The 27,849-nt window shown below is 34.4% G+C and overlaps 1 protein-coding gene across 1 annotated transcript in view; it reads left to right on the forward strand.

Moving 5' to 3' along the window:
• Positions 1-25,512, forward strand: part of LOC120424088 (uncharacterized) — a 45,051-nt gene extending 19,539 nt beyond the window's left edge. Inside the window, exons 2-5 of the mRNA XM_039588105.2 lie at positions 2,400-2,469; positions 19,958-20,350; positions 20,411-20,586; positions 24,574-25,512. Coding sequence (XP_039444039.1) covers positions 19,989-20,350; positions 20,411-20,586; positions 24,574-25,199 — 1,164 coding nt within the window. The 5' untranslated portion in view covers positions 2,400-2,469; positions 19,958-19,988 and the 3' untranslated portion in view covers positions 25,200-25,512. The remainder of the gene's footprint in view (positions 1-2,399; positions 2,470-19,957; positions 20,351-20,410; positions 20,587-24,573) is intronic.
• The last annotated feature ends 2,337 nt before the right edge of the window (positions 25,513-27,849 follow it).

A 27,849-nucleotide genomic window follows, 5' to 3' on the forward strand; every position in this document is an offset into this window, starting at 1 on the left:
AAATATTTTTTTCGGTTGTCCTTTTCATTCAAGACGTAATTATTTTTAAAATGCAAAAAACAAACGAAAAGAAACCGAGAATTTATACTTTAAAGTTGCTATAAGTTAAATACTTTTATTTAGCACCACGAAAAAATGTTCTTATCCGATTTTTTTTGCAATTTTTTATTGGAAATTATAAACATTTTGTCGAGCGGTCTAGTAAAGTTTTGAAAAAAATAAATTTTAAATGATTAAAGCTAAACTTTTGGAGTTTAAAAATATAAAAGATAAAAATACTCAACTTATGTAAAACGTAAAAGCCTTGAAAAATTAAAAATTTTAAAATTCAAAAACTCAAAATTTAATGTAATTATTTTAATTTAAAACCCGATTTTCCGAAACCCCAATTTACAAAAATTCTAATATTTAAAAGTTTCAATTGAAAATATTAGAATCGAATCATATATTTTTTTAGCTGTGATTTATGTTTACTTACAAGTTTAAGTTACATTACGAAATAAAATATTACAGGAATCAGGTAACGCCATTTTTGTCGCTATTCAAGATTACTCAAAATCAGAGCACATTAGAGCATTGTTAGATACATGTTTTAGGTCTGAAACACACAATATGATATTTTTTTCATTATTCGGTTATCCGAAGAGAAATTTTGGTAGGGACATCATAAAATCGATTGATAGATTGGAAAATTCTAGAATTTTCAACGGAAGGATTCTAGAACATTTAAATATATGGCCAAAATTCTGCAAAATTGCTAAATTGCAAAATAAAATTTGTAGAAACTCGTTTTTTCAGCACTCGTTCTATTCGCCTCACTCGGTTATCCTAGTTGGACAAATGTCCCGGATTTTTTTCTTCTGCTATTTGAACGATTTGAATACGCATAAATACACTTGTTCCAATACAAACCCTTTACCCGAAACCGAATGCATGCGAAGAAGGAAGAATGGTTCTTGAGAGACCTACAATAAAACCTTAGCAAAAACTTGCCAATGATACGCTCCATCGAGGTGGATGATTCATTGTCCAGATTCACTAGCTAGAATATCCGTTCTGGATATGCTTAAGCGTTTTTATTACCTCCGATTTCTTAGAATGAATTCTTAACATATTATCGATTTTCTTCCTAAACATCATGAGTCATCAATGTTTTGAAGAAATTGAAATTTATTCCCAGAAAACAACCCTAATCAGCTACGGGTGTTGCTCCCAATTCGTCTGACAAATTTACAGCCCTAAGCGAGAAGCAAAACCAAAAAAAAGTCAACAACAACAAATGTGACGCATGAACACGACGATCGTCGTCTGTCGGCCGGTTGAAGTCGGCGCGCGTCTCGAATCGGTTCGGAAGTGAGCATTTTTCCAGCCCGCTGGTGACCGTGAGAGGCTTTTGTTATGCTATGCTGTTATTATTACACGCTCACTCACTGCGATCTGACTGGCTGGACTAGCCGGTCGGTGGAGCTTGTCTCTGGGGGGTGACTCGTCAGAGATTTGTGGTGGCACGCACTGGCGATCTCTCACTCATGTGTGAGTCACAATATTAGTTAAAATTGTAGGGCATAATGGAGAAAACAATGTTGTTTTAAGAATTAGAAAGTTTTTAATGAAACAACGTAGAAAAAAAATATATTGATCGTTAAAATTTTTTGCTAGAGTTAAAGAATTCTCCCTTTTTGGAACTCTGACCATTAATGGCGCTGACCTTGTCAATCTGCAGATCTCACGTAACTGTTTTAAATTTTAATAAAAGCTAGCTACTCTTTATTGATTTCTTACAAAATCCACGATTGCAACTTTTCGTAGACAGTTGAGGCCAGCATAACACTTATTTCACTCTACAGCCTACGAAGCCTCGCGTGGCAAAGACTGTAAAATAAGATTCACCACCACCACACTTTTGCCGGCTCATCAACTCGCAACATAATTGCCCTACCACGCTGTGTGTGTGTGTATGTGTGTGCTGTGCTGTGCATACTTAACACCAACGCCGAAGACGATTACTTTTCTAGTCACCTTGCCACAGATTAAGCCCACTGCCAGACACATTCCGGCCAATGATGTGGGGGTTGTGTAATTCAGCGGACTTTTGAAGCGTCGAAGGCGAAAAAAAGCTTTTCTTTTTCCTGAACTTGAAGGGTGGTGCAATGAACCGTTTATGCTTTTTTGTATGAGAAATCCCTTACGGCAGGGGTTATTGCCATTTAACCTGGGACGATTTTTTGGGAGAAAGGGCTTGGCCTTTGACCGTTTTGTGTGGCGAGGAGAAAGGGCTGGTTATTGAATGTTGCTTTCACTGAAATTTGCTTGCGGTTTTTTTGTTGGTATTTTTATGACTCGAGAAATAAGTGGATACTGTAACTAATAATAAACAATGCATTTTATCTTTTTTTTAGGACTGTGATATAGCTCCGCTTCCTTTATAACCTCAAAGTTGACAACTCTTCAAGTCTGGATACATTTTAGGTAAGTTTTTGAAAGTAATTAAGGCATTTCAATGAAAGCTATTTTATATTTCAATTTATTTGTTCTTTAACTCTCTAAAACCAAACCTCGCCTCTAGACAGGCATCGATCTTGAAAAATCTCCAAAAATCTATTTTTAAATAAATTTTGAATCTTCAAAATGCGTTGAAAAGTGTCTCCTTGAAAAAACCATTTAAAAATTAAAACACCAAAAAGTCTAATGTTTCTACAAAAAATAATTAGCATGGCTCAAGGTTCAACACGAAAATCGTAGCATTATGTTTATATTACATTTAGAAATTTGGTATAGTTTAGATCGCTAAATTACACAGCAAAAAATCCGATGGCAAAATCGCATGCAAAAGCATGCACATCACCTTCGTTAAAATAAACAATTAATGTTACACACTGCATGTACAATACTCGTATAAACAAAATAGGCAACCGACGGGATTCAAAGCCAGCACCAACAGTAAGGACTGGCGCCTTAGCCCACTCGGCCATCAGACCAATGAAAAGCTGTAAAGATAAACGCATACATGAGCTTGACATTTCGGTCAAGTAGGTTTCCCATACTGATGGGCTACATATTTCAGGGTGTAAAATCACATAAAATTGCATAAAATAATGCAATATTTATTTTACACCCAGGCCTTTTACACGCAGCTGGATAACTACTTTTTTAGCTGTGTAAGAGGCAGTTGGATTTTCTGAAATAAAATGTTATGGAGCTCAAAAGTCTTCAAAGGAATTGTTGCTAATGAGATTTTTTGGCTTGATTTCAAGTTAGGGGGGATCACGAATAGGTTGTTTAATAAAATATTACTGTCATGGAATATATTTGCCTTTTTCTTTCTTCTTCTAGAAAGTCGCTGAACATGCCAGTTCAAGAAAATTTGTCAAACACAAAAAAAATCTCGCAATTTACGCCTTCTACGACTGATGTTGTACTATCAAAGCAAACCCTCAAAAAACCGTTTTTTGAGCGTAGCACTTCAAGGTTAAGTTTTAACGAAAATGTATATTCTGAGTACTTTAAGGTCTAAAACAAAACTTTTTGGTTTCGGAAAAAATAGATTTTGGACTCAAGGGTCAAAAGTTACAGCCATTTCAATATAATCTTTTTCAAATTTAAATTCCAAATATCTCGAAAATGCGCAAGCCAAATTTTCATTCGAAAGGGGAGATGTAGCACTATAAATGCTGAAAATAGCAGGAGCATTTGTCTTAAAACTCGAGATATCTTAATTTTATAATGTCTAATTTTCAAGTATGGGAGCAACCTAACGAAATTTGAACATTGTACAACTAAATTTTTTTTTCATGTAATCTTGCTAGCTGAATTTAAATCTGCCCTCAAAAATGAGCCAAAACGTCAAAATATCGATTTTTGGTCATGATATTGTTTTTATTGAGTATTATATGGTCATTTTAAAATGCAAAAATAACGCATTTTGACATACAAAAAAATGATTGATGATTTTTTCATGAAAATATTTGAAAAAAATGTGTTTTTTTTTTAATTCAGAGTAATGATACCTTCTCTAAAATTTTCCACCTTTAAATTAAATTTTCTGCTGAGAATGCCTACAGTTTGAAGATTTCATGAAAATGTAAAACTTGCGATTGAAATCACATTGTATTTTTTTAAGTACAGAAATTTGCGAAGAAATTCATTCTATCTTAGGTATTGAGATTATCTTAATTGAAAAAATTATGACATTTTGGGAGATTGAAAATTATTCAATTTGGTTAAATTTTGGACTAGTTTTTACTTATCCTCAGTAAAAAAACATGAAAAAAGTTAAACTTCTTCCTCAGGAATGATTCTGCCAGCCCAAACAATTATAATTATCACACCTGGTTTTTATGCTTGTGAGTAAAACATCCGACGATTTATTCTTAATTTTTTCACAATTTAATTAATTTCACATTCTGTCCTGTTTTTTGACAATTCTAAGTTGAATAAAAATAAAAAAATGTCTAATCGTCTCTTTTTGACCTTAATTTTAACATTGACGATACCTCAGCAAAAACTGGTGTAATTTTTAATGTCAGAAATTAAATATGATTGAAATTTTCTGATACTTTTTTTTTCAAAAATTAGCTATGTGCACTTTTGGATAATGTCTAAAACTAATTATTTTTACTAATTTCAGACCTGGACATGCAAAACACTTTATAAATTAAGTGTTATCTAAAATAGTAATTAATTATTTATAAATTTCATTGCCATCCAGAATATTGCTGTGCACCCTTTTTTCCAAAGATCTGAATTTGTTTGCCATAACAAAAAACTATTCAAGAAATCCACTTCCTGTCATGCATTCAAATCTTTTGCGGCGTTTGCTTTGAACATCAACAATTCAAACCGTCACAAAAAGTAAGCAACCATCGAAGCGTCACCGACCCTGGACGCAAATTTTGCCGTTGCTACGAACGAAGATAGTGGAAAAGAACTGTCATTTCCGTCTCAATCTCAGACTCAGAACAAAAGCTTGCCGAAACTTCTAGCGCAATAATTTTTTTTTTGCGTGTACTCACCAATTTGTTGCAACGGTCGTTTTTTGTTGTTGTGGTTGTTGTTTCCCCCCTCATCTGTTTCAAATTTGTTACAATTTCGACAAATTTATTCTCTTTGTGTGAGCTGCGCGAAATTGAAAGTGGATGGATTGAAGCGGGCCATAAAGTCAAAACAGAGTTTAATTAGCCAAATGTGAACACGCCAGCAAAAGTGTGGCTTGTATGTCTGCATATAATAGAGTCGGCTACACGCAGCGCGGATCGCATCGGAAAAGGTGGAAATTGTTTCAATGTTACCTCAGATGAACTGAGCAGGCCGGCTTTTTCCCTATCGCGCTCCATTAGTTCGAATCGTTATGGTGCACTTTGGGAGTTTTTGGTGGTCCGAATATTAAATTTTTGGTGCTCAAAATTATTGTTTTGTCTATTTTAAATTTTGTTTAAATATTTAGTGTTGTTGAAAATTGTAAACTAACCAATGACCCATCCAACGAAAAAAAATGTGTCCACTTCAAGAATCTCCAAATGTGCACCACTTCATCAAATCTCACTAGCAATGAGAGCTGCTCTTTTCGCGCAGAAGAATGTCAGCATCACATTTGGAGAAGGTTAAATCGCGTGTAAACTTTCAAGATTGGTTCAACTCAGAACGTCAGCCCGCAGGCCCGGCTGGCAATCCATCTCGTTCACTTGTTCACTCGAGACACCGTACCTCCTCAAGCCTGGAGGAGCACATTGCTGAAATACACACGTGTGGAACGGCTTGATAGTAAATCTCTGTCGAAATTGATTTTTTTTTCATTGCGGCGTAATTCAAGTCCAAGTTTTGAAACCACCCCCGGGGATGATCGCAACAATTGGTGATGCGGCACTCGAATTATACTCAGAACTGATCTTTCAGATTGGCGTAGGTGGATGAACCACCTGAGGGGAGAGAAGGTGCTTAATAATGTGAAGTGGTCGAACACGGTTTATACTCATCGGCTGGAAAAGGGTATTGCGATACGCATCGAGCTGTTGTTAAAAGTGTTATTGATTGTTCATAGCTGATATTTTAATTTGCCTCATCCGTTCGACAGTGCTGAAGATCCCACTCGAGAATGAGAGGATTGAGCGATTGTGTTGTGGAACTTAGCCTACAATATTGTTTATACAACTTTGGTGTATTGTATTTAAATTTCAGTATTTTTGACACTATTTATTTAATAGAGTGTGCTGACGTTTTAAATTTCATATGTAAAAAACCAATACTCCATATTTGTAAATTGCGTTTAACGTTAATACTTAATTTTTAAAATTGCAAAATAAAGATTTTCCGTAAAAATCACGGTTAAATTGATTTTACCTTAAAAATCATATTTTTTGTGAAATCCAATCAAAATAATCCTTGATTACATAAAAAAATATGACTTTTTCTCTATTGAAACAATACCTTTAGATACCAAACATTGAGTCGATTTAATAACGTTTAATACCTACAACCAGGGTTGCCAGGTTTCCTGATTAAAGATAAATCATTGTCTGTGCCAGATTTTGACAGAATTTGCCAGCTTTTTTCATTTTCTACCAATTTTGAACATTTTTTAGATAAAAATGAACGATTTTATTAAAAATCCAAAACTGTTGTAAATAATTATTTTGTTGAAAATTTAAATTCAAACTTTTTATTGCAAAATATCAATAAAAACATCTGTATTCCACAAACTTTTCATCTCCAATAATCTCTCTCCCTTAACCTATTAATAATTGTAAGATTATTGTATGCCAGATTTTTCCTGATTTTTTCGGTACTTGGTCAGATTTTTTCAATTTTGAACTGGCCATCCTACAACCTTAACCTTTGCCAAAAAAATAAAATTAATCAGAAAATTCTTTTTCATGGTAAAGACCAATTCTTCGGACAAACAAAATTGATTACAAACAAAAAAACTAAAAAGCGTAAAATAAAAAAAAAACTAACGGAATGTGTAACAAATTTATTGCATAATATGTTTTGTATGGAACGTGGAAAATCGCCCACATTTCCCCCCCCCCCCTTCCTTCCCTCCAACCCCACGGGTAATGGTTTTTATTTAATAGAGTAATTCCTTAGAATATCACATTTTTTCGGGATTTGTATTATTGTTTTTTTATTTGGATAAAACTTTGTTCATGAATTGCTTATGTAAAAAAAAGTCATTTTGCATCAGTTATCAAAATAGATTACATTTTTTCCAAAAATCATATTTTTTCAAATTTTTTTTGAGCGCAATATTCAATGTTTGGCCCTTTTAAAATGTTAGTCCTGATTTAAAAAATTTCAAAATATTTTTTTCGAAAAGATCGGAAAATTTCACGAATGTTTCATTTTTTAATATTGAAAATCGGACCATTAGTTGCTGCGATACCACATTAGAAAATGGTGAGTTGTTTGGGTGAGACTAAGAAAACTTCAATTTTCGTGTTTCTTTTTCTTAAAGCCGCAGTATCTCAGCAACCAGAGGTCCAATCTTCAATGTCTTTTAGACAATTTTATAGCAAATTTTCTGAACTTTAAAAAAAAAAAATTTAGAAATGGTCACTCATGGTCACTATTTAAAAAAAAACGAAAAACTGCAAATGTTTAGCTAAAATCAAACTTTCGGTGGCATATCTTGAAAACAGAGCCCTTTATCAAAAAATCTGTAGAGTACTTTTCGATTGCAAATTCAATTTTATATTAAAAAAAATACGTCAAATTTGTTTTTGCATGAAATTTCGATTTTTTCCAAAAATCACTATTTTTTCAAAAAATCATAACTCGGCGGCAGATTTTTTTACCATGTTTCTCTATGGCTCAAAAGTTGCGGGTTTTTGTCCCCTAAAACATATAAAAAAATCTCGAAAATAAAAAAATACGTATTTTGGGAAATTGAGTTTTTATAAAAAAAAGTTTAGTAAAAAAACTGCAATTTTTTTTCCGTGCTCCTATTTTTTTCTCAATAGTCCTTAACAATACCTACAACTTTGCCCAGGACACCAAATTGATCAGAAAATTCACTCAAAAGTTACAGCTGTTTGAATATTTACGTACCATTTTTGTATGGACAGCAGCCAAAATTGTATGGAGACTTGTATGGGTGAACCAATGACACAAAATAGCTTCTTTGGTCATAGGGAAGGCCCCCACAAAGTTTGAGCCAAATCAAAAAATACAAATTAAATCCATTTTCGGTTTTGATAGAGAATTGCTCACATGGATTTGACATGAAATTCCATTCAAAAAGCGTTTTTTGGAATAGCAAAAAATGTTGTATGAAACTCGTTGCAAAACTTGATTTTTTCAGCACTCGGTAAACCTCGTTGGATAAATGTACGACTCGTGCTGAAAAAATCTTCTTTTTGCAACTTGTTGCATAAACTACTATTTAGCAATCAATCAAATGGATTCTGAAAAGTTCTTTTCAGTACTGTTATTGTTTTGTGATGAAAAATAAGCCATTTTGTCATTTGTTAAACAGGAAAAGTAAATAGTTTCACAACGGAATTGCAAAAAATAGTTTTAAATAATACTTTTTAGAAATCCACATTTCCATTTGTATATTTTTGCTAATTGCAACATTGACTAAAAAAATACAGTTCAGACTATATTTTCCGAGGTTCAAAAAAAAACTCAAAAAAAAACAAATCTTGGAAAGAAAACATTTCTTTTTATTTTTGTACAAATAACATCAATTTCAAGTTCAGCTACCCTAAATCAGTCAATTTCGTGTTGATGATTGTCTTTAACCATATTGGCCATATTCAACCCAAATATAAACGTGCCAAAAGCACATCATGAACCTTCCTTCAAGGATCATTCTCCAAACATGTGCATTTTTATTAGTTTTTATCAAAACACTTTTCAACAGGTGCATTCACAATCAGCACGCACAATCGCGACAAAGTTACGCAACCTGCCTAGTACCTTTCAAAGTACAGGCAAAAAATAAAAATTGCCATGAAATTAATGTCACCACACGTGTGTACCTTGCCGACACCCGCCAGAACCTTGACCAAGTCCGATATGGGTAGTACGCGGCTATCTGCTACTTAGACATTGTTTTTTTTTCATTTAATTTATGGTGGTTAGTACGGCTTAAGCTGGTCGCGCCGGGGGTGGTGCGCGCATTTATGATTGTTTCACACATAAAGTAAACCCAAAACAAAACAACTGCCAGCAGCGCCAAGTATTTAGCCGTTTGGGTTAAGTTGTGAGGGGGGTGCTATGAGTTTAAAATTATTAATTTAAATGCGACACAGCAGGTGCATGGTTTGCATAAAAGTTTTCTGGAAAGTCGAAAAATGTTCGAGAAAGATCTTAATAAGGTTTACATTTTATTGTTGCGAAAGTTATCACCTGTATGCTGTATTATGTTGTCACTGTCTCTTGTCGCCGATTCTGATCATTGTCAGCCAGGTGTTTTAAGTTTCGTGCGTAATCTTGATAAAAACCCCTCAACAAGCTTAATTGCATAACGTCGTGAGTCGCTCTACATCGCTCCACACTTTCTACGGATGCTTGGCTTTCCGATGGCCATAAAAATAAAGCATAATTGTAGTGAAACAAAAGCATAAAACAAACAATCCCTTTGAACTTAACGCGCGTTCTCATGAGTCTCTTCTCCGAGTAGGGCTTGTTTGCATAACACAGCATTATGAAGAGTGCATTGCCGGCGCGAGAGAAGTGCACTGCACTTGAGCATAAATCATTTGTTTTTAAGTGGCACACCGTCGTGAATCACAACATTCGTGGCGTTCGCATGGGCTGCAAATTGGACGCCGGTCGAAGACACGTTTCACAAGGGAACAGATCATCACAGGTCAGCAAAGGCTGACTTTGGTATTTCAAGGGTCGCCGATGATTGGTTATTGTGTTTTGATTGGTCCCTTAAGTGTACACCATTAGAAGTGAATCCTCAGCAATTTGTCATTATCCTTCACTGAAAACAAACCAAATATTGCACGTTTTGTTTCCTAATTTGACAAATTTGCTCCCATGACGACTCATTTCAGTGAACTTTCTCAAAATGACCAACCAGGAACCTGCCAAAGGCTGCACTTTTCACCACCATTAAATTCGGCATTATGCTTCAGTGCCGAACGTTTTGTATTTGTTATAAACCAATAAAACCACAATTACCGGTTGAGCGCCACTTTTGCCCTTTCGAACGAGGAATTTGATGCTGTCGTTTGGCGGCGGCGGAGGAGGTAGATGAAAGGAAGCTATTTTTGTGTGGTTTGTGGAAGCCTTCGAACCGTCTGCCGAAGAAGTCGTGATTTATTTGTTGGAAGTGAGAAAAGGGTTCGGTTGCATAACGGAACGGTAAACGGTGCCAACTTAAGGGTTTTGAAGTTTTGGCGTGAAATGTCATTTGGGAAAATTCTGGAGAGTTATGTAAAATGACTGCAGGTTGGATATTGGAAGATCTGTTTCAGCAACTAACTGTTTCAAATAAAATGTGAGCCTATTGGAGAAAGCCTCTGAAATTTCAGTCAAATTGTTTCGTTTTTAATAACATAAAAATTCTTAAAATAAACAATTGATTTTTAAATTCATGCCTAAACATGTTTTCATTTATTTCGTTGTAATCCTTAAACTTGTGTGAAGTTACTATCAAAGTTGGGAATAGAAATTCCGGGTGCTTAAAGAGTTGAGTAAATCTACTGAAGGATAAAGTTACAAAATAACCTTCGAAATAGCTAATAGATGGGGGATAGTTAGAGGAAAGAAGGCGTTTCTTATTCTAGTTATGGCTAAACATCATTACACAATAAGTCTCAAAAGATCACACTGACAAAACTATTACCAAGATGTTCAGACAAAAATAAAACATGTTGGGGGAATTTTCGTATGTTCGACAGGTTTTTATGTGCCAATTTTCCCGATTTTAACTACTTACATGCAAAACATTTGAGAAAAAAATTGCTTGATCACTTTTTTCATTTTTTAAATTTATTTTGCAGAAACGGTTTAAAAAAAACTGAAGCCCAAAGAGCTAGTGAGTTTTTTTTTATAACTAAATGTCTAATTGTGTGGATCAATTAGACCGCGTTCTGAAATAACAATCCAGAGGTCGTCAGTTCGAACCCCGTCGGTTAACTTCGAGAAAATAACATGTTCAAATTTCTTATACCAGAATACAAGGTTGTTAATCGATAAAATTATCATTCATAATATTATCGTCTAACGATAACAATAATGGATATCGTTATCGTCGGGACGATAACGATAATCTATCGTTATCGTTATTTCGATAATTCTATCGGCGATAATCTTATCGCTGATAATGGACGCTAACTCATTTCTAAAATCTTTCTTAAATGATTAATTCAACCCACGGCTTGTCTAAAGGTTATTTTTATAAAACTTGAATGAACCTCGATAATTCTTCCTGGAGCTTGTTGGGGGGACTGTCCCGAGTCAGGAAAACTGTTTTTCAAAAAATTCTATCGGTAAAAATTGATGTAATCTTATTTTGAAGTATTTATTCAATATATTTAAAATTATGAAAAAGTATTAAATTCCTGAAATCATAATGTTTTTCGTTGTTATTTCATCAAAACATCAGTTCCGAGTTCATTTAACGTGTCTTCAATATCCTACATCATGTAAAAATGTTTATCTTGGGCGTCAGTTACTAGCTGCAAAATAGGTTTTTTCCTATTTTTTTTTCAAATTCATATGGAAACATCAACTTTATTTGTGTTTATCAAAACTGGATTACGTGGATTTGAAGCCAATAACAACCAGAATAAATTTTCAGAATAAACAAGCTATTACATCAAATCTCGGAAAAGTTACAACCATTTTAGTGTAGAGAAAGCTGCTAATTTTAAAATTCTGTGATATTTATTCCCTTTTCGTCCTTATAATACTTAAATTAATTTCAGGCTGATAAATCAAAAATCTTGTATTGGATTTTAACCTTATTTTAACTGTAGAAAAAAAAACATGCTGACAAATTATTTAAGATGTTCAACATTCTGCTAAGCGACTTAAGTGTATTGTTGAATAAACATTTTATATTTACGGTTTTCCAATATAACATGTTCCTACGCAAACGGCATGGCAGAAACCATCCTAATGATCTTACACAAAATATTTATTAAACTATTTTGTGTAGAGAATTCCGTTTTTTTAGCCAATCCGAGCACTTTAGAGTTTGGCCATGCCGTTTGCGTAGGAAATTGTTGTATTGGAACACCGTAAATACAACATTTTTATTCAACAATACACTTAAGTCGCTTAGCAGAATTTTGTAAGAAGTTCAATAATTTGTCAACGTCAACCCCAACCCCCCCCCCCCCTTCCCTTAAAATCGATTCGAAAAATCAGGGGAATAATTTTTCAAAAAACTACAAAATTTCAAAGCAAATAGAAGTCTAACCAACTAAAAAACAATTAGAAATGCATTTTCCTGCGTTTAAAATCATATTTGGCATGTCTAGGATCGATCAAAAATATTTTCAATTTTAGTGGAATTCCAATGTACAGCACCACAAAAAGTTGGCTCTTCAATAATTGGATATCTTGAAAACTAATGATTGCAAAACAACTGGGTAGGTGTAAAATGCACTTTAAAACACTTTTTTAATTCAAATGTTGAGACCATAGCTTGTTATTTCAAATTTTTTGCCCTTATCCCGAATCCCGAAAGACGAGGGAAATAAACTTCAAAAAATATTTGCAATGGCCTTAAAATAAGAATAAAATCCAACACAAGATTTTTGATTTGTCAGCCTGAAAAGGGAATAAATACCACAGAATTTTAAAATACGCAGCTTTCTCTACACTAAAATTGTCGTAACTTTTCCGAGATTTGATGTAATAGCTTGTTTATTCTGAAAATTTATTCTGGATGTTATTGGCTTGAAATCCACGTAAACAGTTTTGATAAACACAAATAAAGGTGATGTTTCCATATGAATTTGATTTTTTTTTTTTGGAAAAAAAACCTATTTTGCAGCTATTATCGAAACTGACGACCAAAATAAACATTTTTCTATGATGTAGGATATTGAAGACATGTTAAATGAACTCGGAACTGATGTTTTGATGAAATAACAACAAAAAACATCATGATTTCAGCAATTTATTTAATATTTTTTCATAATTTTAGCTTAAATATATTGTAAACATACAAACTTCAAAATAAGATAACATCAATTTTTATCGATAAATTTTTTTGAAAAAACAGTTTCCCTGACTCGGGACAGTCCCCCTACAAGTTCCAGAAAGAATAGCCGAGGTTCATTCAAGTTTTATAAAAATAACCTTTAGACGAGCCGTGAAACCATATCATGTTAAATTTTCAATGCTTTCAATAAGAATATATTTTTTGAAAATGTAGTATGTTTCAAAATAAAAATATTTACTCAACATTGTTCACAAAATACCCTATTTTTTCGAAAGTACTAAAATTTTCATAATTTGAAATATGGGTAACCAACGAAGCGAAATTTTGTATGGTTTTTCAATTTATTAGAGTTTTTCTTTAATACACAAATTACCGTATATTTTTGAAAATACTCAAAGTTTTAAATTTGCAATATGGGTATCAAACGAATTGAAATTTCGTAGAACTTTTCAATTTATTAAAGTTTCTTTTTCAATTTTTTGCTTGTTTTTCACATTTTCTGCTATAAATTGGAACCATTATCATTTAAATTGTAAAAAAATGCGTAGAGGTATGGTCTGGGACACAACAAAAACTACTGCATACTTCTTTTTACTTAAAATATAGGAAATGTTAGTAAAAAACTCAGCCATAATTTACCGTTTAAAAAATGTCATTTTTTTAAACATTGGCAAAGTCACATAAAACAAGTAAAACTTCCAACCTATAAATTTTCTAAAATTTTAAGAGTTCTTCTTTCCAATGCTTTTTAACCCTTTCGAGATTTTTCACGTTTTTTTTACATTACTCGTAATTGGATCGACCAAATTAGATGAAATTTTAATAGTTATAAGTTAACATTCTGTATAGACTAATGCAGGTTGAACCAGGTTGAAAAAATGCATGGTTGAAGAGAAATTTAATTTTGAAGCCAAAAATTAGTGGGTTAAAGATCAAAAATTGGTTGAAAAATGGAATTTTGGCGATTTTTAAAATCGAAGCCCGTCTATTGGCGGGGTTGGGTTGTAGAGGGTTAATTTGTAAAAGCAATCCAAATTTGTGCTTCGTTTGATACCCATTTTGCAAATTATTAAAATTTGAGTACTTTCGAGAAAAAAAACGGTATTTTGTGCACAATTTTGAGTACATATTTTACTTTGAAACTTACTAGATTTAAAAAAATATATATTCTTAGTGAAATCATTGAAAATTTACCGTGATATGGTTGAATTAAACGATTTTAGAATAACTTTGGAAATGAGTTATCGTCCCTTATCGGCGATAAGGAATGTCGCCGATAGAATTATTGAAATAACAATAACGATAGATTATTGTTATCGTTATCGTGCCTCGATAATTTTATCGTTAACAACCTCGCCAGATTATTTCATTTAATCATTGACAATGTAGTCCATGAATAATAAATTTGTTCAAACGGTGGGGTATTTTTTAATGAGGATGGAAATTATGGTTCTGATATTTACGTATAGAAAGGAATAATAATGATGTAAAAAATTGAGCAACTGCAATAATACGTTTGTCTTTATGAAGCTGATTTATAACTAAAACAATAAACAAATTGTTATTTTTCTAAAAAACAAAATTAACAAAAAAAAGTTAAACGATTTCAGTTGTACTTCTAACATCGAAAAAAAATTGTTAACTTAAAAATAGTCCAATAATTACAGTTTTCTTAGTATGGGTAACTCCAATAATTTCAAGGGAGAAATTTGACTTTAGCCTAATTGTAATTACTTAAATAAATATCAAATTGATAATACATTTTAATTCAGTCATAATTCATGATAAAACAGCTCAATCAAAATCCTGAAAGTAACATTTTGCTAAATATTTTCCGAAGCCATTGAATATCCTTGAAAAAGCTTCCATATTACCCAAATACTTTTTATGCTTTTCATTTAATTACTCGAAGACATTTTGAGCTGCACGAGGATTTCACATTTTGAGCTGCACGAGGACAATAAGAAGACGAAAAAAAATATCAAATTTTAATTTCAAAATTAAAAGTAAACTTTAACCAGTAAATCTAGAAATTCATTGTCGTATCAATTGGCGTTTTTCACTTCCCATTTTCTAATACCAGGCAAAATGCTAACAATATCATCCATAAAACAAGTCTAGAGTTTTTTTTTTTTTTTCAAGGACCTATAAACTATTGTCTTTTATATGTTTATAGGACCTATTCAAAAAAAAACTTAAGAAGTGCACCAAAATCAGCTGACCAAATCCAAATCCATTGGAGAGGGCCGGCAAGTTCAAATTTATTAATTTTGATGCCCGTCAATCAAGCAGGTCCCATAGAGCAAACCATTGTTTTCGTGGTAAAACACAGAGCTCCATCAAGACAAAAAAAGAAAAGCAAAGACCGTGGCCCCCGCCGGATCGGATCCAGCTCGGTTTCGTGGCCAAACCCGGCTTAAACTTGAGGTGCTGGGAACCGGGTCAAACCTATTTCCTTCGTGCTTTCGCGCGCTATTTTTAGGTCTCTTTCTACTAGATGGGTGATCTGCCAGAGCCTGACAGGTTAATGCAGCGGTCATCACTGGCGGGGTGTACTCACGAATCGACTTAATGGAGCACCCGATTCGAGTGGTAGAAATGACAGTTCTCCTATAAGGAATACATCGTAGAAAAAAGCAAAAACTGCTCGAATGGAAATGCTCCATTGCTGGACTTGGCCGCGGTACTCCAAATAGCGCGAGGGCTTGGCATCGTTAGTCGCGCCGATATTGACAGGCTGGAGTAAATGATGGTCTTTTGGTTGTAAGTGAAGCCGACTAACAAATGGCTCTATTTATTATGGGTTTTCAATTTTGCGTAACTAGTGCTTACTTGCTCTAAGTAAAGTAGTCACAAAATGAGATGCTCCAGTTCCAGGTTGAAGACTTATGCAAACACGAGCCTAAACAAGTCCGTTTAGTGCGACAAGTGTGTCTAATAAAACAACAATCAACTAGACGCATAGCAAAATGTGGTGCTCAACAATGGTCGATTACTCGTGCGGAGTATGCTTGTGTGTTTAGTGTGTGACAAATCGCGAATCCAAATTGCGCAATCCCCCAGTTACTATCACTCACCACCCCAAGACGGTGTGCGGTGTGACATGTGAATAACGAATGAGATTTTCTTCCTGGATTTGTGCGTGATGTGATGATACAACCAGCACCACATTGTGTGTGGCATAATGTTGGGTGACAGAAAAAACGGCAACAAACCGATAGCATCGCGTCAAAAAGGGGTGAGTTGGTGAAGGTGTGGGAAATGTAGTGTGTGTTATGCTGACGCAGTAATTGGGAAAGGGAAAGTTCTTTGACTATTCAGCGTAATAGGCAGTGACTTCAACGGGGGAATTAGCGACGAAAAAGTTACACTGTTGAAAAGCAAAATTTCGTTTTAATTAAAGTGTGAATAACACCGTTAAGAATCAATTAATTTAAAATTATAGCATACAAATATTGTCTTTTTTGAGATTGATGTTCAGCAATTCCCCACGAAAATAGCATTATTCGAAAAAAGTCTGGGAGTTCCTTGGCCAAATAATTAGACTCGTATCTTTTTGTTTGGCTATAGGGTGACCTACGCCGTGTTAGGGTGGTACGAAAAATTGCCATTTTCGTAGATTTTCCAAAAAAAACACATTTTTCAAAATATCAAAACTCCGCGCTATTTCAACCTATTTTAGCAAACGAAAGGACATTAGAAATGCTTTAAAAGAAAAATAGTTTAAAGTTGCAAAAATCAAGCATAACATTTTGAAACTTTATACTATTTTTTTTAAAGCTCAACTAATCACCTTTCATTTGCGTCCAAGACAACCAAAATCGGCGCGAAGTAATTTTTTTTAGTGTGGTTTTTGCGAAAATCGACGAAAATTGCAAATTTTTGCCCTTGGAAAAATATGGGTCTAGTTATTTTGGCCAAGGAACCCTCAGAACATTTTTGAGCCCGATCGGAAAACTTTTTTTTCGAATCATGCTGTTTTCGTGAGGAATTGCTAAATATGAATGTTTTTTTATTTGCAATTTTTTTCCTAAATAGCAGATGTTTCAAAAAAATTCAAACTTCATGTCATGCCTTTTTTAAGCAATTAATGAATTATACTCAGGTCATTGAATAAATGATTGAATGATAATGAATGTCTTGCAATAATTGATTTAGAACAAATCTTGTTTGAAAAGAAAAAAAATCTCGAAGGAAATTACGAAGGTACCTACTGTTGTTTATTAAAATTTTACTATTTTACATAATATTCATAAATGAGCCCAATTCTAGAGTTTTTTTGAAAAGGTCCTATAAGCTATTGTCTTTTATATGTTTATAGGACCCATTAAAAAAAACTCTAGATTTATACTTGGAATAGAGCGTCCAATTTCCCGTCCCGGGAAATCCCGGGATTTAAAGAAAAAAAAATTCCCGTTTCCCGGGAAATTTCTAAATTTCCCGGGAATTCCCGAAATTTAGGCGGACGTATAGATTTTCCTAACTTTTTGGTATTTTTTGACCTTTAAAAGTTATGGAAGAACTCAATTTGATTATAATAAATTCAATTTACTGTTCTCGGTGAACTTATTAGTTCATCTAAAAATGTTATGTTAAGTTTTTTTAGATGATATTAATTTCTGAATCATTCACAACTGGAATAGATCTTGTTTATTTGTAGGGCAACAAAAATTTCAATATTTTGGAATGAAAATAAACTATTATATTTTTGTTAAGCTTTTAAAACGAAAATTGATGTTATATCATTTAAAACTAGGTACCTCTTCCCGACAAGATCAACATTGAGTTTTTTTTTTTTTCGTTTTGTTTACCATGACCAAATTGGAAGCAAATTGAATTGCTATCATATAATCATTAAAAAATCACCATTACAGTTCTTATTCTAAACAATTTTGTTGCAAAATATCAGTCAAAACCAGAATCAGAACAATTTTCGATAAATTTCAAATTTCCCGGGAATTCCCGGGATTTTCCGGGAAATTTGTTGAAAATTTCCCGTTTCCCGGGAATTTTGTAACCCCGGGAAATTTGACGCTCTAACTTGGAATGATAAATAACAAAACTTGACTTTTTAAAAGATGGTTTCAGTAAATGCTCTAATTTCTTAAAGGCATGATAAATGTGAGCTCCCTGAACATGAAATAAAATTGTAAATTTCATTTATTGGGAGGGAATTCACTAAAATTCAATTCTGTTGATTAGAGCGTGTTCAGAGAGCCCAAATATGTCATACCTTGACAAAACTGAAGCGTTTACTGACATGAACTTCGAAAATGTTGAGCTGTGTAATGCAGGCAAATGATTTTGAATTGTTTATGTATCAAATGTTGAAGTGTTCTAAAAACCCTAAGGTTCATTTTTGTGCAGTCATTTTCGTAAATTTTTGGGGGCTAGTGGACTTATGAACTAGCCAATTTCTATAGAAAATACAAAACAACGCAAAAAGGAAGAATTTTGCAAAAAAAAGCTAATTAAATATCAATATCTGCTCAAATAATTTATTTAGTTTGTGACAAAATGAATTTTTTTAAAGAAATAGATCTTTTTATTTGCAAAAAGACTGTTTTTAAAATTGTTCATTACAAAATTAACGAAATATTTTTTTACTACTTTTGTTTGAAAAAAATGGACAAATTTGGTTTATTTTTTAGAACCTGGCAATTAATTCAACCTTAAATGTTGTAAATGTAAATGTATCTAAAACTCAAGCAAAATTGTAATTGTAATTGATATTCATTTTCTCATAAACATAAAACCAATAAAATTTTGCCTATATTCTGATCAAACTTAAATGCAATTTATGGGAATTCTTTGGAATTCATCAGATTTTATTTTTACATTCTGATATAAAACTTCTAATAAAATTTTGAGACAAAACATAATCTAACCACACTTTATGAGTTGAGGCGAAACAAATTTTCAATTAATAATTATCTTTTATGATTTTTTTTTTCAAGAAAAACATTTTTTACATTAATAAAATCTAAACTATGTTTAAACGAAGTCTTAATAAATACTATAAGTTTGAAGAAATTATTAATTAAATACAATTGTTTTCAAAAAATTAAAATTTATCAAATAGTTTTATCAGATCAGATCAAATTGATGGAATAAAAAATCGATTCTAAAAATTACTCAATGGAGCACCCGCAGTCGAGCAGTTTTTGACAGTTCGCTCCATAAGAAATACATTGTAGAAAAAAGCAAAAACTGCTCGAATGGAAATGCTCCATTAAAATAATAACCATGATCAATTGCATCACACAACAACTAAGTTGTTGCACCCTGAATCCATTTACCTATGTCAAAATCTGCGTGCATCACGTAAAAACGCGTGCGCCCTCGAAAACACAAAATAAACCTGTCTTCCAGCCGCACGACAACAAACGCACGTGACGACACGTGTGTGGCGCTGCTATAACCGACCAATTTTCCCATTGTTGCACTTTTTTTCGCCACTCACCACCCTGTTAGCTCCTAGTTTGCATTTCTGCACCAGTTACGACCGCCGCCGGCCCATTGTTTCTATACCCCGAGCTGCATCTTCCGTATCAAATTCTTCACGCTTCTTGCAATTTCCCAGCCGGGCCCCCCCTTTCGTACGTAACTCTCGCAGGTATCCATTGCATGCCTGCTGTTGGTGGCCTCAACCATTAGAGGTGGGCTCCCAATTATCAAATTATTTCCCCCCTTTTTCGGAGTGGGGGCACTTGATTAATTTCCAGCTCGTTTGCCAAAAGAAGGCGGCCCCCTAACCAGTCGTTATCGAGTTTTCGCCAGGGCCACAGTGTCTAATTTGCCCACTTCTATTGCCGGTTTTCGTTGCAGGTAGCGCACAGAGGGTGAACCACCTGGGAAGATGACTGGGCGCGGAGCAAACGCTGCCTGGTCAGTGGCAGGGTCACTGCTGCTCCTGCTGGGTCTGGTCAGCCTGTGCAGTGGCCACGGACGCCTCATAGAGCCACCGAGTCGAGCCTCGGCCTGGAGGTACGGATTCTCGACGCCACCGAACTACAACGACCACGAGCTGTACTGCGGAGGGTTCAACCGGCAGTGGCAGAAGAACGACGGCAAGTGCGGTGAATGTGGGGACGCTTTCGACGTCCCGCGCCCACGACCTCACGAGTTTGGCGGCAAGTGGGGCCAGGGAGTGATCGTGCGGCGGTACAAACCGGGATCGGTCATCACGTTGCGGGTCGAGCTGACCGCTAGCCATATGGGGTAAGATAGACCCTGTTAAACTACAATCAAACCACAATCTTAACAACCCCTGATTTGTAGATACTTTGAGTTCCGGATGTGCGACAGCGTAAAGGCCCAGCAGGACTGTCTGGACAAGCATCTGTTGAAAATCATCAGCGGCACACCCAGCATACCGAACCCGAGCGATCTGGGCACGCGGTTCTATCCCCGCAACGGCAGCCGTATCTACGACATGAAGGCCGAGCTGCCTAAAGGTAAGTAGGGAGATATTTTTAGGTACCGTCATCTGGGGTGAATCGGGACTACAGTCTGAATAGGGACAGCAGTTTTTAGAGAATTTAATGGTTTTATATTTGGAAATGGATGTACACATTTTGTTGGTCTGAGTCTGTTCTAACAGAAAAATCAAAATATTGTGCTCCTACATTGTTAAAACTGCTGTCCCAATTCGCCCAATGTGTCCCGATTCGCCCCAGTTGACGGTACAGTAAACGGTCTGAGAGTATATAGTGTACGAGAAGGCCGAGGACCTTTTACTCTCGGTTTCATTTTCAACAAAGTTCACCCAAAATTTACAAGAATAACCGTAGATAGTCCCCACAATCACGTGCTAGTAGATCTTTCCCAATATTTCTATGGAAGGACCAAAAAGTTTTTGTCAAAGTCATTATTTAATTGCTATATGTTTGATGAGCATACCGCCCTTTTTCTTCATAGAGGCTTTGAATAAAAAAAAATTCAAACAGAATCAAAGTAGACGTGATTTTGGGGTACAGTGGTGCATGCTTTTGCCATAGATAATTCTCATGAATTGGTTCAGATGCCCTTTTTCAGCATACAGTGAAAAAAAAGTATTACAGAGTACAATTTTTGAACACTTTTTTTCATGTTATCGTGCAGATTGTATCACATTCATTGACATTTGAGAAGGCAAGTTTTTTGGCCTCTTTAACATGTGCCCTTACAAATTGTGAACAAAGTACACTCACATGACTACTGGTTTAAAATTGGCGATGACTATTTATATATATATTTTTTTGTTAGGAACTTCCAAATAACTGGATTCTTTTTATGAAATTTTTTGTCATTTATATTAATATTTTTTATATTTTTTCTATTCTTTGCAAAGTTAATATCTTTTTAACACTTTGAGGACATACTTTTATTATTAAAAATTAATTTGAGGCACTAAAACAAACAGTACGCCAGTTTTTGAATAATTTGAGGTGTTGAAAAGCATCAAACAATCAGAAGCGAATTTTGTTTACAAACTTAAAACATTGTAATAAATAATTCACCTCTTTTTCCAACACAATAAATATTATAAATTCAGATGAACAAACAATCCGGGATCTTAAGTTTGAGTTTTATTAAACATAATTTAAATCTCCTTCGAGCTAACAAAAACGGAATTGCACCGTTTTAATGATTTCATGCAATTTTGTGGACCTTGCGGAACAATCCATAGATCCATGCAATTAACCCTCTACAACCCAACCCCGCCTTTAGACGGGCTTCGATTTAAAAAATCGCCAAAAATCCATTTTTCAACCAATTTTCGATCCATAAAAAGCATTGGAAAGAAGAACTCTTAAAATTTAAGAAAATATATGGGATGAAAGTTTTACTTGTTTTATGTGACTTTGCCAATGTTTTTAAAAATGTCATTTTTTTAGGGGTCAACTTTGGCTGTGTTTTTTACTAACATTTCCCATATTTTAAGTAAAAAGAAGTATGTAGTAATTTTTCTAGTATCCCAGACTATGCCTCTACGCATTTTTTTACAACTTAAATGATAATGGTGCCATTTTATAGCAAAAAATGTGAAAAACAGGCAAAAAATTGAAAAAGTGACTGTAAAAACATGAACAAATTAGATAGACAAAATGTAATGATAGGAGGTGGTAGAATAGGCCAAATACTACCAAACACAAACATAAACTAAACAAGATAAATGAAAATTAAAATACTAAAAATGAAACAAGAAAAACATAAAACAAGAGAAGTAAAGTTTTTCGCAGAACAAAAGTTGCACAAAATGACCTCCTGAACACGGGAAAAATAAAAAATTTCGAAAAAAAAATTTGGGCAGTAGAGGGTTAAAACCATTTTACTGAAAATCTGTATTTTATTTATATTTTTATTTCAGTGATTTAAAATGATTTTTCATGTATTTTCACTGATTTTACTACAAAATAAATTATTATTATTTTATTGCAACAGTTTGAGCTAAATAAAAGACTTGGTCACAGGAAAAAAAAACGAGCTGCAAATTTTGCACAAAAAGTAAGTCATTTAACAAAATTTGGAGCAGTTCTCTAAGATGGGAATAACAGAATGAAGGTCATTTCAATTGAACAGGTCTTATTAGTGGGTAAGACAATAACAACTCAAAGTATGGAATGTGGAAAATCTTTCAATCATTGATCGCGTTATTCATGTGATATTCCAACATTTAAAATACAATCATCAGTCATAACCAAATTTGTTATCATTTTTAATTGTTGAATTTTACTTTAACTATGGGACAATTTTGACCAATTTTGTCAAGGACATTATTTTGGCCATGATTTGTGGTCTACAAATCAAAACTTTATTTAAAAGTGAAAAATTTGAGAGCTGAATTTTTAAATTATTGAAAATTTTCTTAATGTCCATAACCCAATTTATTATTATTTTTTATTTTGCTAAATATGGCACAGAACCAAGGGAAAATTTGATTTTATCAAGGACATTATTTTAGTCATGAAATGTAACAAAACTATTTTTATAGTGTAAAATTTGGAAGCTGTTTTTTTTAATTATTTATATTGGAATATTCTATTAATTAACTTTTTTCTCGGTTTTCGTCGACTTTCGAAAAAAAAAACACATTTTCCGTGCCATTTCAACAGATTTTAGTTGTCTTGGACGCAAAGGTCATTACATAAGCTTTCATGAAAAAGTAATTTGAAGTTTCAAAACCAAAAATAACATTTGAAAAGGTCTTAAAAAACTTAAAATGATGTTTTGAAGGTCTTGGGACCAAAAACTCATGTCTGAAAATATTTTTATCGGATTCCACGTAAAATTTTACAAAATATATTAACAAATGGTGATGTTGTTAATGCAGAATTCCGAGATACAATTTTTTGAAAATTAAAACTGAGTTTTTCGACGCGCCGCGCGCGAGAACGATAAAATGACGAACCAGAAAAAAACTACTTTTTTCACTAAAACTGCAATAACTTAAACTTTGCTTTTTGCTAAAATCGCCCAAAAGTTGCCCTTTTGGACCACCCTAACATGGCGCAGGTCCCCCTAATAACCAAACAAAAAAGGGTCTAAAAAGGGGTGACTTTGATAGGTTTTTCAAATGCCCGTCAAATTAATATCGAAACATTTTTGAGAATTTTGAGTATGTAGGCATTAAGGGATAGCTTATTATCAAACATATATGCAAAAATGTGACTGTTACATTAGATGTATCAAAATTAGTGGCCAAATCAAATTTCTATCAATGTCACCCCGGGCTATCAAAGTCACCCCAGTTTACGGTACATGAATTTTTTTTACCTATTTTTTATGTAAAATTGAATTTGCAATCGAAAGTTTGGTTTCAGAGAAATATTTTTTTTCGACCATGAGTGACCATTTCTATTTTTTTTAAAGTTCAGAAGATTTGCTATAAAATTGTCTAAGAACCATTGAAGATTGGACCTCTGGTTGGTAAGATGCAGCGGATTAAAAAAAAAAAAGAAACAGGAAAATTTAAGTTTTTTAAGTCTAACGCAAACAACCCTCCATTTTCCAATGCCGATATCTCAGCAACTGATGGTCCGTTTTTCAATGTTAAAAAATGAAACACTCGTGAAATTTTCCGACCTTTTCGAAAACAATATTTTGAAAATTCTAAATTTAGGTTTAATTTTTGAAAGGGTACCAGATCCCATACTCTGCAACGACGGCTTCTACTATCATGGGGAATATATCTAGAGTTTTTTTTAAAGGACCAATAAACTATTGTCTTTCATATGTTTATAGGACCTAATAAAAAAACTCTAGATATGGAAAGTTTCATCTAAATAAAAAAAATTACACTTTTTCAATAAAATTTAGTGACTTTTTCTTTAACAGTGCACATTAATCAGAGTCTGTTGCACCGAGATTTTTGTAACAAACATCTTCGTATTCTTAAACTACGGAAACTACCGATATAATTTTTGATAATAAAAATAAAACAAATTTTCCTCCTCTTCCAGACTTACAATGCACCAACTGCGTGATCCAGTGGAAGTACATTGCCGGCAACAACTGGGGCGTCTGCCCGGACGGGAACGGAGCCGTCGGATGCGGCCCACAGGAGGAGTTCCGCGCCTGTGCGGACGTGTCCGTGGGTGACACCAACGATAACCGCACGCCACTGCGCCCAGGTCAACGGCCATCCCCAACCCGAGTTCCACCGTCCAAACCCGAGTCCGGAACGGCGTCGAACGCGGACGAGTCCGAAGGCGAAGAGACCACCGAGGTTCCACCGGTCAAGTACATGGGACCGCTGGTCTCGATTCTGTCGCTTTTTCTGGTCCTATGTGGATTTGCTGCGCTCTATATTTACCACTATCATGGGCTTCGGATAAAGGCACTGATGCGTTGGAACCGGGACAAAAACCAGAAGAATGCCAGCCACCACCTGGAGACGAGCTCGCAAAGTTCGGCGGATTCTGTCAGCCTGCCACCTGTTCCACCGCCCCGGACCAAGCGTCTCTCGCAGCAGATTCGTGACATCGAGGCAGAAGAGTCGAGCATCCTCACCGGAAGCACCAAATCGCCCAAACTCACCATTCCGGATCTGGTCGACGCGAGCAGCAAATCGGAACGGGCTCAGTGATTCAATCCCCAGAACGAAATGTTTTGTTTTATTTATTTTATAATGTATAGATTAGCGAAAATTCAAGCAACTAGTGGTGACTAGCGCCAACACTGACTGATGATATCACACAAAAATAAAACACGAAACAAAAAAAAAATGGTTGGAAAGACAGTATTTGGTTCCGCAGATTCACGCAGAGACACGTGCGAGTAATACAAAAATACTATCGAAAAAAAATGTGGCTCTTAGGCTTGGGTCGTCACGACACGTGAGGGCCAGATCAGAGCAAAATAAGCGAAATAAAGTAAACGTGATAGAGAGAATAAAACAAGTGCGCCTTTGTGTATGCAACAGAGAAATTTCCAGTGCGAGAGGGGTGTGAACCAAAAAGTTGGACTCTGACTGAAGAGTGTTTAGTATTTAGTTACTCGTATATCAATGTTGGTTTTTTGTGGGCATTCTCACCATCTATGGGTTACTCATTGCTATTTAATATCCAGATAATCGTTTATCAAAAACAACGTCAATCTGAAGCAAAAGTATCTTCTTGTAGTAGGGTGATAATGGAAATAGTTCCTGCTAAAGCTAGAACAAATATTTTTCAAAAAAGCACCCCTCTGCTTTTCAAAATCGGTTCGAAAAATCAGGAGGCAAACATATATTTGTTTCATAAAACTTCAATATTCAATAGAAATTTATGTGCGATCAGCTAAAATCAATTCAAAAAATAAAATGCTTTCCCCTGCGTTTAGAATCATTTTTAGATTGTTCGAGTTGATTAAAAAATCTTATGTATTTTCAAAAAATGTCGATGCAAAAAGTTTTTTTTTTCCCAAAAAAAATTTTTTCTTCAAATCTTACATTTTTTCTAAACAATTGATTGCAAAACAAGTGAACTAGTGTAACATGCATTTTAAAACACTAGAGCGAGACTGCCCCTGATCGCATAAATGTCTCACATGGGTCATATCGCGCCAACTGGCACATCACTCGAAATGCACTTTCTCTGATCAAGCTCAAATTTGGTGGAGCTGTTGATACTATCAAAACATGTAAGAATCCAGATTTTGAACCAAATTGGACCAACCACTTCTTTTTTGGGCACCGTCCCAAAGTTATGCGATTTTCGTCACTTTTTCAAAAAACCTCTTTTTCAAATGGGGTTTTTTTTTTCAATTTGCCCAGCATTCGCAAATTTGATTCTAATGTTCTGGGGAACACGATGGTCAATTTTAATTCAGAATTTAAATGCATACATGTATATTGAGAAATTCAAATCAAAAATCTGATGACGCCATTCGATTCAGTGTCCAATTTCCTTTTTAAAAAGCTTTCGAGTTTTGCTCTATCATTTTTTGTTTCCGAAATATGGCCATTTGAAAAAAGAGGTTTTTTGAAAAAATTACGAATATCGCAAAACTTTGGGGCGGTGCCAAAAAAGGAGGGGTGGTCCAATTTGGTTCAAATTGGATAGTTTCAATAGCTCCACCAAATTAGTGCTTGATCAGAAAAAGTCGATTTCGAATTTGAACTTTTTGTGTACAGTTGATGCGAAATGACCCATATGCATTTTCATCGCTTTTGAGTTATTGATGCAGTTTGGTTCAAAATCGTGTGCTCTTTCAGAAAAGCCTACAACATCCAGTACTTTGTTCTAGAAATCGCAATTCGAAATTCGCAATTTTCAGTGTAAGAACGGGCCTTGACCGATCTTATGCACTAGGTTCCCGACGAACACGCACTGCCCTTACACCTACATCTCACCCTTGCTATGAGTCAGTACGAGCAGCACGCTAGAACACGCTTTGAGTGTTCGTGCCAGGCATGCACACCTTCTTTTCCGGTTACGCATTTTAACTCGGCCGGGGGTGGTACATTACGTAGGGTTTGATGTAAGTATAAGCGTCTAACCATTTATAGTGTGCCTATCAATTTTCATCAAAGCAAAAACTGTTTTATTTTTAGTTTGCATTCAAAAACTAGTTGTTATTTTACTGTGTATTGTTTTCTCCTGAAACCTTTCCTAGTGTTGAGTCGTGTTTATATGTTGCTATTTCTTTTGTCGCGGTGTTTTGTTACAATTTTTGGTCCTAAGCATGTTATAAAAGTTTACCAAAAGTACAATAGTAATATTTGTGTTAATCCTTTAATCATTCCATAAATTGAGTAAGGGCTCGAACCTCACTTGCTTAAGAAGAAGGTGAAGTTTCAAAACAATGGACAGTGAAGGAAATATACTATGTAAAGAATCAATAGTAAAAGAAAGATAGTAATTTATGAAGTAGATAAAGAAATTAACAATAGTTAATAAATAGAGGTAACAAACAAGCTTAGATTGTATTGAGGGCAATTTACAGGGAAGATGAGAAATTATTCAAATAGATAAATAAAGAAAAGGCACATGATAAACAAAATTGACATCGCTGCCAAATTAAGGGAAAGCAGACAGTTTGTTACAGCAGCATCAATTGGTAAAATAGAGTGGAAAAGCGTTGAGAAATAAGAGAATCAAATAAGTAAAATCGAAATCAAATGGAGGATAGTAAACAGAAGCCGTTTTAGAAAATCAGTGAAACGAAATAAACAGAAGATAGCTGTTAGCTGAAATGGAAAGAAAAGAAACCCCGTTCTGCGACGCTCAGGTACATCCACAGCAGTTGATTCAACA

The sequence above is a fragment of the Culex pipiens genome, chromosome 3 (genome assembly GCF_016801865.2).
Source record: "Culex pipiens pallens isolate TS chromosome 3, TS_CPP_V2, whole genome shotgun sequence".
NCBI lineage: Eukaryota > Metazoa > Arthropoda > Insecta > Diptera > Culicidae > Culex > Culex pipiens.